The sequence below is a fragment of the Ostrea edulis genome, chromosome 1, assembly GCF_947568905.1.
Source record: "Ostrea edulis chromosome 1, xbOstEdul1.1, whole genome shotgun sequence".
In the NCBI taxonomy this organism is placed as follows: domain Eukaryota; kingdom Metazoa; phylum Mollusca; class Bivalvia; order Ostreida; family Ostreidae; genus Ostrea; species Ostrea edulis.
This window is the reverse complement of record NC_079164.1, coordinates 47,554,583-47,567,486: the sequence shown is the minus strand read 5'-3', so window position 1 is coordinate 47,567,486 and position 12,904 is coordinate 47,554,583. Positions and strand designations below refer to the sequence as shown.

General features: G+C 36.4%; 1 protein-coding gene across 3 annotated transcripts in view; it reads right to left on the bottom strand.

Annotated features, from left to right (window-relative positions):
* Positions 1-12,613, bottom strand: part of LOC125652047 (citron Rho-interacting kinase-like) — a 46,468-nt gene extending 33,855 nt beyond the window's left edge. For 2 of the 3 annotated variants that reach the window (XM_056152640.1, XM_048880962.2), the window contains exons 1-10: positions 12,253-12,612; positions 8,241-8,456; positions 7,445-7,620; positions 6,731-6,879; positions 6,423-6,518; positions 3,144-3,237; positions 2,656-2,868; positions 2,345-2,498; positions 2,087-2,255; positions 1,729-1,999 (exon numbers count right to left, since the gene is read on the bottom strand). In XM_056152640.1, coding sequence (XP_056008615.1) covers positions 1,729-1,999; positions 2,087-2,255; positions 2,345-2,498; positions 2,656-2,868; positions 3,144-3,237; positions 6,423-6,518; positions 6,731-6,879; positions 7,445-7,620; positions 8,241-8,445 — 1,527 coding nt within the window. In that variant the 5' untranslated portion in view covers positions 8,446-8,456; positions 12,253-12,612. Of the gene's footprint in view, positions 1-1,728; positions 2,000-2,086; positions 2,256-2,344; positions 2,499-2,655; positions 2,869-3,143; positions 3,238-6,422; positions 6,519-6,730; positions 6,880-7,444; positions 7,621-8,240; positions 8,457-11,770 lie in introns of all 3 variants that reach the window. The other variant, XM_056152637.1, reaches the window with a different exon arrangement.
* Between the last annotated feature and the right edge of the window lie 291 nt (positions 12,614-12,904).

Below are 12,904 nucleotides of genomic sequence, written 5' to 3'. Positions count from 1 at the left end.
TACAAACTAGTCACTATTGATGTTCACTGGTCCGCAAAGAATTTCACTAGTCCGTCCAATATGAAAGGTGAAAATAATGAACTGTGATCAATCTCATAACTCTTATAAGCAATACAAAATAGATAGTTGGGCAAACAAGTATATCATATTTAATGATCTTCATTTTATTCTATAGTACATGTATTTAATGAAATCAAACACATCACAGTTGCAAGCAATTCAGTTTCTGACACCTACAGAAGAAAAACACCACCATACTTTATTTTGCATTCAAGATCTTCAGAAGCATACAGTAACCTCCGAGTTAATCCTTTTATAAACGTCCATAAGTGCGTTCGAGATCGACATTCCCGTTGCTTTCATGCTCAGTTCTTAGAGTCACAGAAGTTTGAAATTTTATCAATAAAGTCAATAAAATTCACTCGATTGACCAAGCCATGAGCTATGGTGTTACGAACTCCTGTGTTAGAGTCATGAATGACGAGAACATGTGCGCACAAACATGCTTGTTCTTAGATCACACTACTTGCACCTCGAACCCGTTCTCGTGATGCATACCAGGAGTTCAGAATCGGCAGGAATTTGTGCTCATTCGAAGAACAGCGGTTACGAACGCACTCCATGTGTTTGGAAGATCAGGATGTCATAGTCACGCAAACACTTAACCATGCAGGTAATCGACCATAAGTTCAAACATCTAAGAGACTCCAACAAATCTTGCGAAAATCTTAACCAATTCAAGATTGATTTTCACTAGTGCTATAGAGAGTTTACTAGTTCGACATGTTTTTTACTAGTCTCGGACCCTGCCAGAGGTGGGATCAGGTGTCTAGGAGGAGTAAGCATCCTGTTAACCAGTCACACCTGCCGTCAGGTGTACGATGCCACAAAAATCATGATTTTTTTCTCTTAGTACATTCATCTCAATTGGAGTTTTACAGATCAGATAACATAACTGCATTTTTTCAGCCTTCCAAAATGCATAAATTTTCCTTAGAGTCATGATACAAATTTTTGTGTTAAAAAGTTGACTCTAAATCTACATTCTGTGTCTACAAATCACTACACTACCTGTTTCTTTCTATGAATCACTACACTACCTGTTTCTACAAATCCCTACACTACCTGTTTCTGTGTCTACAAATCACTACACTACCTGTGTCTACAAATCACTACACTACCTGTGTCTACAAATCACTACACTACCTGTTTCTGTGTCTACAAATCACTACACTACCTGTTTCTGTGTCTACAAATCACTACACTACCTGTTTCTGTGTCTACAAATCACTACACTACCTGTTTCTGTGTCTACAAATCACTACACTACCTGTTTCTGTGTCTACAAATCACTACACTACCTGTTTCTGTGTCTACAAATCACTATACTACCTGTTTCTACAAATCACTACACTACCTGTTTCTGTGTCTACAAATCACTACACTACCTGTTTCTGTGTCTACAAATCACTATACTACCTGTTTCTGTGTCTACAAATCACTACACTACCTGTTTCTGTGTCTACAAATCACTATACTACCTGTTTCTGTGTCTACAAATCACTACACTGCCTGTTTCTGTGTCTACAAATCACTACACTACCTGTTTCTGTGTCTACAAATCACTACACTACCTGTTTCTGTGTCTACAAATCACTACACTACCTGTTTCTGTGTCTACAAATCACTACACTACCTGTTTTTGTGTCTATGAATCACCTACACTACCTGTTTCTGTGTCAGAGCATCCTGTAGCTCCCTCTCCATGCTGTCTCGTTCTGCTTCCATCCTACGCAATTCCTCATCCTTCTCCTGTGTTTTCATCTGTAGTCTCTCGACCTCTGACCTTATAGAACACTGTGACTCCTCCAAATCATGATTCTTGCTCTGGAGTTCGTTGACTTTCACGGTCAGTTTGACCTCAACACTGTGGCAGTCAACTGATTCCTCTGTTGATGTGTCACTCTCCGGTAGTGATTCTGAATCCTTGTCTTCTACACTAGAAGAAATAAAATGTTCAACAGGTCATAATTTGAAATCACAGAGAAAACACACTTGTTCAATACTAATTTATTTAGCTTTATACCTGTTCAGTGGTCTAACGTAGGTAAATCCAACAAATGGCAAATCCTTTCCAGAAAACTCTTTGCTTGTGTTGTAATCATCAAAAGATGGCTGGTAACGTTTTTTCTCAAATTCTTCAAAGTTTGAAGTGTCATCTAAACTAGACAAGTGTGGTACAAATGGAGGCTTCACTGAAATTACAATATACAGTTCTAACTGATTGTACGTTCCATACAGACACCTAATATACGTACACATAAGTAAACTTCAATCAACAAACCTTGCTTCATATTCTCCATGTCCAGATCTGATAGGAACGGATGAGCTACAATTCCCTCGTACATTATCCTGCTGGATTTATCAGCCAACAGACCTTTAATCAGACTTATAGCAGACTCAGACACAGTCGGAGAATCTGGAAAACTTAAGCATTTCTGGAAAAGATACCGACAAAACTACTGTAAATGCAATACAAAACAGGGTTTCGATATGTATAATTTTCAAGTGAAATTTTAAGTCTTGGGTAACTGACCACAATTTTTCCTACCTAATTGTTCATTCAATGAAAAATTTACTATGAAAGATGATAACCTTGAAGTTCATGATTCTTGAGTATGTGTTGATGAGAGATCCATTTTCATCTGTGAAGGGAGTTTTGCCATACAGCATCTCGTACATACAAACTCCAAGAGACCACCAGTCCACCTCTACTCCGTAATTACTAACAATCTGTTTGTTGTTGATTGATGTCAGAAGCTCTGGTGACACGTAGTCTGGTGTTCCTACTGGCATTCTAAAGGACACCTAAAGGATACAAAAGGATGTACATGTATGTGTAGGTTCATCCATGTTAAGTACATGTACAAGTTTTACAAAAAATCAGTACAAACTTACCAACATGTCGGGTGACAGTTTAGCAGTACAAACTTACCAACATGTCGGGTGACAGTTTAGCAGTACAAACTTACCAACATGTCGGGTGACAGTTTAGCAGTACAAACTTACCAACATGTCGGGTGACAGTTTAGCAGTACAAACTTACCAACATGTCGGGTGACAGTTTAGCAGTACAAACTTACCAACATGTCGGGTGACAGTTTAGCAGCTGAACCAAAGTCAACCAGCTTTATATGACCCTGGATATCAATCAAAATGTTTTCTGGTTTTATGTCCCTGCAAAAGATGAATTTGTAGACAAAATGACAAAGGAAGCTTCACATTTTATGGATCTTTCTAAAGAAAGAAATTGTGCCAGATTTGCAACCTGGAAATGGTGAAACATCAAACTGAACACAAAACAATGGAACCATCGATGGACATACAAGGCACTGTTAGGATTATACAGTACATTGTCAGGATTGTACAGGACATTGTCTAAACAAGGCATTGTCAGGATTATACAGGACATTGTCAGGATTATACAGGGCATTGTCAGGATTATACAGTGCATTGTCAAGATTATATAGGACATTGTCAGGATTATACAGGACATTGTCAGGATTATACAGGACATTATCAGGATTATACAGGAGACTGTCAGGATTATACAGGACACTGTCATGCATTGTCAGGATTATACAGGACCCTGTCAGGATTATACAGGCCACTGTCAGGATTATACAGTACATTGTCAGGATTATACAGGACATTGTCAGGATTATACAGGACACTGTCAGGATTATACAGGGCACTGTCAGGATTATATAGGCCACTGTCAGAATTATACAGGACACTGTCAGGATTACATAGGCCACTGTCAGAATAATACAGGGCATTGTCAGGATTATACAGGACCCTGTCAGGATTATACAGGCCACTGTCATGCATTGTCAGGATTATACAGGACATTATCAGGATTATACAGGACATTATCAGGATTATACAGGAGACTGTCAGGATTATACAGGAGACTGTCAGGATTATACAGGCCACTGTCATGCATTGTCAGGATTATATAGGACATTGTCAGGATTATACAGGACATTATCAGGATTATACAGGAGACTGTCAGGATTATACATGACATTGTCAGGATTATACAGGACATTGTCAAGATTATACAGGACATTCTCAGGATTATACATGACATTGTCAGGATTATACAGGACACTGTTATACATTGTCAGGATTATACAGGACACTGTCATGCATTGTCAGGATTATACAGGACACTGTCATGCATTGTCAGGATCATACAGGACATTGTCAGGATTATACAGGACACTGTCAGAATTATACATGACATTGTCAGGATTATACAGGACATTGTCAGGATTATACAGGACACTGTCAGGATTATACAGGAAATTGTCAGGATTAAACAGGGCATTGTCAGGATTATACAGGACATCATCAGGATTATACAGGAGACTGTCAGGATTATACAGGACATTGTCAGGATTATACAGGACACTGTCAGGATTATACAGGAAATTGTCAGGATTAAACAGGGCATTGTCAGGATTATACAGGACACTGTCAGGATTATACAGGACATTATCAGGATTATACAGGAGACTGTCAGGATTATACAGGACATTGTCAGGATTATACAGGACACTGTCATGCATTGTCAGGATTATACAGGACATTGTCAGGATTATACAGGACACTGTCATGCATTGTCAGGATTATACAGGACCCTGTCAGGATTATACAGGACATTGTCAGGATTATACAGGACACTGTCAGGATTATACAGGGCACTGTCAGGATTACATAGGCCACTGTCAGTATTATACAGGGCATTGTCAGGATTATACAGTGCATTGTCAAGATTATATAGGACATTGTCAGGATTATACAGGGCAATGTCAGGATTATACAGGGAACTGTCAGGATTATACAGGTCATTGTCATTGTCAGGATTATACAGGACATTGTCAGGATTACACAGGACACTGTCATGCATTATCAGGATTATACAGGACCCTGTCAGGATTATACAGGCCACTGTCAGGATTATACAGGGCACTGTCGGGATTATACAGTACATTGTCAGGATTATACAGGACACTGTCAGGATTATACAGGGCACTGTTAGGATTATATAGGCCACTGTCAGAATTATACAGGACACTCTCAGGATTATACAGGACATTGTCAGAATTATACAGGACATTGTCAGGATTATACAAGACGTTGTCAGGATTATACAGGACATTGTCAGGATTATAAAAGACACTTTCAGAATTATACAGGACATTGTCAGGGTTTTACAGGGCATTGTCAGGATTATACAGGGCACTGTTAGGATTATATAGGCCACTGTCAGAATTATACAGGACACTGTCAGGATTATACAGGGCATTGTCAGGATTATACAGGGCACTGTTAGAATTATACAGGGCACTGTTAGAATTATACAGGGCACTGTCAGGATTATACAGGGCACTGTCAGGATTATACAGGACACTGTTAGAATTATACAGGACACTCTCAGGATTATACAGGACATTGTCAGGATTATACAAGACATTGTCAGGATTATACAGGACACTATCAGGATTATACAGGGAACTGTCAGGATTATACAGGACATTGTCAGGATTATACAGGACACTGTTAGGATTATACAAGACATTGTCAGGATTATACAAGACGTTGTCAGGATTATACAGGACATTGTCAGGATTATACAGGGCACTGTTAGGATTATATAAGACGTTGTCAGGATTATACAGGACACTGTTAGGATTATACAAGACATTGTCAGGATTATACAAGACGTTGTCAGGATTATACAGGACATTGTCAGGATTATACAGGGCACTGTTAGGATTATACAAGACGTTGTCAGGATTATACAGGACATTGTCAGGATTATACAGGACACTGTTAGGATTATACAAGACATTGTCAGAATTATACAGGACACTATCAGGATTATACAGGACACTATCAGGATTATACAGGGAACTGTCAGGATTATACAGGACATTGTCAGGATTATACAGGACACTGTTAGGATTATACAAGACATTGTCAGGATTATACAGGGCACTGTTAGGATTATACAGGACACTATCAGGATTATACAGGGAACTGTCAGGATTATACAGGACATTGTCAGGATTATACAGGACACTGTTAGGATTATACAAGACATTGTCAGGATTATACAAGACGTCAGGATTATACAGGGCATTGTAAGGATTATACAGGACATAGTCAGGATTATGCAAGACATTGTCAGGATTATAGAAACACACACAGTTGGTTTACAATGGTTTTCACATAACTTACAATTTCACTGTGAGGACATATTGTGATCAATTTGCAGAGAATTCCAAATTCATGCAATCTATCAATGCTATTCCCAAAAGGATCAAAGAATGAACAAAAAATGTCATTGTTACCTGTGAACATAACCCATGCAGTGTAGAGCCTGAATTGCCAGGGTCATTTCAGCTATGTAAAATTTAGCCATCCTTTCCTCAAAGATATCATCATACCTAAAAATACAAATTGTATGAAATATGGTAGTGTAAATAGCAGAATCTGTCACAGACACTTTCACTGAAAAATCCAGATACATATATGTAACATGAGAGCAATGATTAGTATAATGCCCAAACCTTTGTCCAGATTACCCAGCCCTTTTTTAAGCGCCAGGGGGGAAATTCTAGATTTATTGATGAGCATAAGAGATGAGATTAATTGTAACCTTGACAACAGAGACAACAGATCTCCCCCAGCATGGAATTCCATCACCAGATACAGATTGAGCGAGTCCTGGAAGGCGTAATGAAGTTTGGTGATCCAGGGACTGTTGGATAAAGCCATAATGTCACGCTCTTCTTCAAAGAAGGAGATCTGTAAAGAGTTCACACTTCTCTAGAAAGACAAATCTTATACAGTGAACAAACTGTGGGGATTTTTTCTTGTTGTTTTTTGGCCCACACCTTATACAATACACATATTTCTATTACAGCTATATAAAACTAATATATAGCTCTCTAATCTACATTTCTTCATTTGTACAAACATTTCATGTTTATTATACTTTTTGGAGAGCTTCTATACACCGACCTCATTCAATTGGTCCTGTTAGCTCAGTGGTAGAGCATTCACTTTGTAACCAAGAGGTCATGAGTTTGAGTCCCACTCATGCCATGGTCATGTTAAATTTAAGACATAAATATAGGTAGTGATTGTTCCTTCTCCAAATCCTTGAGAATCACAGGTCTTTTGGAAATGACCTTAAAAATTGAGTTCCTGTGTAGCAACAGGTGTTGTGAATTTTAAAGAACCCTTGCTGCTATGGCCCTGAGTGTTAAGCATAGGTCTAAATTTGTGATTCTTCACTTACAGCTGGTGATGTGTCAATATGAGTAAAAATTCTCGATGGAACATAAAAAAAACCCAAAAAATCACGGACCTCGTGCTGTGCCAGTGTTTCATGCTTATGTAAGGTCTTTAAAGCATGCACTGTTCCTGTGGATTTCTCCCTGACGACTTGCACTTCACCAAAATGTCCACGACCAATCACATCCTTGACCTCAAAATCCTCCATACTGATTCTTAACTTCTTCACCTCCGCAATAGTGGAAGAATCTAAAATTTGACAAAAGGAAAGATTTTTATACAAGTCCACTAAAATATGGAACATTTATAATATATTTTACGCCTGATAATAAGCAATGATGTGCTGACAAATTGAATAGAGCATGTTATAGTAACACAGTAAATGTAAAAAACAAACCTAAAATCACTGATTAAAACAATGAGAATGAATGAATAGTCTCTGAGGACATATGTATTAAGTATCACTGTGCAAAATGTATGAGATTATCAGAGATCTAATATTTCAAAAACTTCAGTTACTTGTATGACAGGAAGGGAGAAAATGCAACGGATCAGACTGACATTGAAATCCAGACCCCCTGAATCTCTAGTAGTCAGGTACTCCACAGTGAGCTATCTGACCATCAGCAATCAAACTCATCTTACCGCCACATTCCTCCCTCCGTAAATGTCTTCACATCCTGAAGACATCAACCCAGGACTTTTATTCCTGTCAATTCCAGGGGATTGTACATGGACCAAACTAAGATTCGAACCTGTACCCCCTGAATCTAGTCAGGTGTTCTACCAAATGAGCTATCACTACCAGTGATCAAACTCATCGGACTACCACACTTGTATAAAATATCAAATAAAAAGTTTTTGCCTACATTTTCTAATAAAAGTTGACACATGCTTGTTCTTTTTAAGGAGATAATCATGGCTGCATTCTTCATATAACACCAAGAGAGCATCCAGAAGTCCATCTCTAGTTGTCAGTGAGGTAAAAATATCATCAGTCAAAACCGACCCAGCCACCAAACCATCCAATACCTCAATCCGCTTCTCAATGGACTCCACTTTACTGACAGACATTTTCCTAGTACCTACAAAATATACATTCTCAGGGTTAGGCATTAACTTTTTATCTCATTTGCCCTGTTAGGATGCTAACAATTCGGTAAATTGTATAACCAGTAATGAAAGACAAAGTGTCAGCAATAGCAATATAGCGTTGAATTTCTGACACAAGGAACAGACCATAGTAACAAGCACTAACGACCTGCAATTTTAGAACACGGGTTCATTTCCTAAATGGTCTGCATTGTATTAGAAGAAAATATCAACAACTTTTTCTTCATCACCCAAAAATATCTGTGGTAATTGATTTGTTACCAAACAATTTCCAGCATCATGCAATTAATGAGTCAACTTTTATATATTTCACTACATAATTCATTGAAAACAACCACTTTTCTAAATTATCTTAATCAAATTAATCGATGTCAAGTTTTAACTTTTATACCATTGACAACACAAATATATTCCATTCTGCATGGTATCAGCATATTTCTTCTTTGAACAATCATACATATCAGATGACTGTAAGAACAACACACTCAAGGTTTTCATTCTACTCCTACTTAAAGACTATAAATTAAAATGTAGTGCTACAAACTGATGTTTCAGTTTGTATTTCAATCATCAGAATTTTGCAATGTTTTTCAAAGCTTCTTGTGTTTTTAAACTGAAGAAAGGATTTAAAAAGGATTTTCTGGAAAGCAACCCTAGTCCCTAAGAGAATTTATGTCCAGATGTTTTGTAATAAATGCTTACAATTTCATATTGATCAAAACAAAAATGACTTTAGAAGGATTTTTTTAAAACGAAAGATAAATATGGAACTTAAAATGAAAGTTGACTCATTTGTATTGCACAATGCTATAGTACTACACCTACACCATATCATAGTGTTGGTAAAATGGGTAGTAAAAACTGAGACGGGTCACCTACGTAACCCGATTTCTTTAGTTTTCTTCGTTGATATATCATTGTTTGTTTTGAAAATTACAGAATATATTCTTAGTGATACATTTAGTCTTCGGCACATAATATTACCTGTAAAATCTAGTCGGTAAAATGGGTAGTGAGACCAAAACACCCATTGTTGAAAATTTTCTGTGAACTATGCACCTGCTGCTGGAAAGCTTGCTTTTTTCAAAATTTAGTTAGTTGAATTTAATACTCAAAGCATTATTTGACAATTTAAATGCCGTTTATTCTACTTATCGACAATTTTTCCAAACCAGGACTAATAGAAAACCGGATGAGGTTGACCCGGGCTGGCATTAATTATTCTAATTTAGTTGCTAATGTTTTAATTAACCATAATTCTGATCTTTAAAATGATCATCAATTGATAAATTAGGTGTGTTTCTTGTGTTTTTAAACTGAAGAAAGGATTTAAAGAGGATTTTCTGGAAAGCAATTAATTACCATATTGCAAATGTGGTGGAGGTAGATTCCCATGGAAAGCTGAATAATTTGCAGTCAGGAAGATCATTGGAAGGTAAGATTACATATCCTTGTGAGATCAAAGTGATATTCATTCATATAAAGTTATTGAAGGGAAGCTGAATTATGTTCAGGGTGTGTCAAAGATGAAGCGTGATAGCAAACATCCTTATTTTAATGGAATTTTAATATTCGGCCAGCTTATCTGTATCCGGTTTCCTTCTGACCCGGGTTTCAATGAATCGTAAATAATAAAATTCACATAACAGGTACTTCAGCATTTTGGTAATAAATTATCATAATATTAATCTAAATCATGTGTAGTTTCATTGTAATCAGGGTTGAAACTTAACTAAAATATCCAGGAGCCATGTGGGCTCCTGAAATGTTATTTCTGGGAGTCCACAACAAAACATGCTAGCCCACATCTGATGAATTATAATGCAAGAAACCCATATAAAGCCATGTGAATGGATCCTATATTTTGTGTGCGTTTGTTTCACCATACCGTTTGAAGGCATAGTAATATTTAGAGAGTTTGAAAATATGTTTCCATACTTTTTTATTGTATATAATATGCGTAAATATACTTTACCACAAAAACATTCATCATTAAATTATTTGTATTCCACATCCAATATTTTTTTCAATTTTTTCCGACAACAATGTTGTTTGTACTAACCGTAGCTTTCCATTTTTTCCAGTCTATGCGAAAGTTTTTTGGACCACACAGGACATTCAGTCCTGTGTAATCAATGAACACACCGGACCGAACCAAATTTTGTCAGACCGAAAAACCTAATGTAAAAAAGAGAAACACGTGAAAATGCAAAACCAAGGAAATCTTATTTATTATAATAGTAATACTATACCAGGGATTCCTCCCGCATAATACTTTAGACGGTCCATGCGGTTTAATCACATTCATTTACGTATTTGGATTTGTGTGATATTTTTTACTTATAACAAACATTTAATTGACTCCGCGTCAAAATAATAAAGCTTAAAACCGAATACTGAGACACCGGACATTCCGGTCCGGTGTAAAAAATGACACATCGGACCTGAGGCACTGCACATCGGTCAGGTCCGACGGTCCGATGTCTTTCGCATAGACTGTTTTTCACACCACTATGTCATAATTATAAAGAAGACTGTACTCATGCTCTCTCTTTTTGCGACAAGCTCAAAATTTCCAGCTGTTTTGACATCATACAGTGATCTTGCTGATCGACTTGAGTAAAAATCGTGTATGGTTTACTTTCTTGTTTTAGAAGAGGTCTCCAAAATGCTTTAAATTAAGCTAGTAAATAACTCTCTGAAAAGCGCCTGATCGCTAAAGATATATGGTGATTACCGAAACCAATATAATTATGACAGATTCCTGTTCACAGAAGTCACTCGCCATGTGGGCAAATTTAGGCGCCCACACAAAATTTTATTAGCAATTGGCAAGTGAAAAGTTTAAACCCCGATTGTTGTGTCACATATATTAATCATGATCGCAGAAAATCTGTATATTTTCTTGCTACCCATTTTACCAACCTTAAATAAACAATCATCAATGTTTTACCAACGAAGAAAAATTATGCCATACGTTTTTTAGCAAAAACCCAATGTATCATCCACATAAGGATCAAGAAGTTTCACATCAAATGAAAATAAAGTGATGGAGAAAACTTTAAAAAATCAGGTTACGGCCTAATCTCGACGAATCTCCCTGAGGGAAAATACCCAGTCTCGACGAATCTCGCTGAGATTAAACCCGGCTCAGTTTTCACTACACACTTTACCAATCATCCATATCATAATTCTACTGAACTTTGCGCTCTCTGTCATCAAGATCTATATCTTTTTCTATTAGGTACTAGAATGTTCACAGTTAATCTTTCCCATTATGACGAACCCGGCTTGCATCTTCTGAACTTCCGCTTCCTGAGGGATGCAGCAGCATGTTACAGCAGACAGTTACGTCTTACATAATGCAGGTTTTTCACCATTTCCGGTGTTCAATTCTAATTAGCTATGTATTGCCTGTACATATTTTGTGCTCAACTTTCTTCTTATGTACAAATCTCATATCCTTTTCCTTTGTATATATGAATATGTGTAATACTCTAATGATGTAATTTCTGTATTGTTCATGCAATCTCCCATGGGAGGAAATAAAGAAAGAATGAATACTGCAGTGTTTATAATCTTTTAAACCGGTTGTGAAAGAATTCCATGCATTGTAGTTTTTTTTTAAACAACCCCTCTCTTTTTGTTTTGTTGCTTTAAACATTGTATTTAATCATTTATGCCTACCTGGTTTAAAATCGCTAAATCAATGTTTATAAAAAAAAAAAAAAGGTGATTCAAAATTCCTATCTATTCATGTTATCTTACCATGGAGAACTAAAACACACGAACCAATTCCAAATTTCGATTAACTTCCAGGTGAAAACTAAAAATTTAAAAGCAAACTATTGGGTGTTTTTATAATGTTTTCACAGTCTTCAAAATATGCGCCATAGTTTAAAAAAAATACAAAGCGCCCTCTATGAATTGGAAAATATGAGAATCCCAAGCCCGACTAGGTAGTTATAAGAATTTTAACTTTTTATTAGATAATGTTATTTTTATTCATGTAAAGGGATTTTTAGTCAGAAACTTAATAGAGTATACTAAGTCAAAGCAGTGCTGTCGGCATCTAGATGGTATTTGTATTTTCAAATAAAAGAAATTAAACCTTGAATTTAAAATGAAACAAAACGATATGTCCTCTTTTTATTACAACTTCTCGTTGTATATGAGCTGTTCCTAGCAAAAAAAATTATCATATCCAACAGTGTTTTTCAAAAAAAAACGTCATAATGAAAAAACGTAACTTTTTTTTTTTTTTTTTTTTTTTTTTTTTTTGCATACTTCTAAAGAAAATGCGGTCACAATTACCAATCTGGTTGTCATCTTTGATTGACTAATATTTTTAACGACAATCATTTTGAGGGATGTTCTCTATAGTTCATTCTTTAGTACTAATATATTTAAGGGTCCTTTT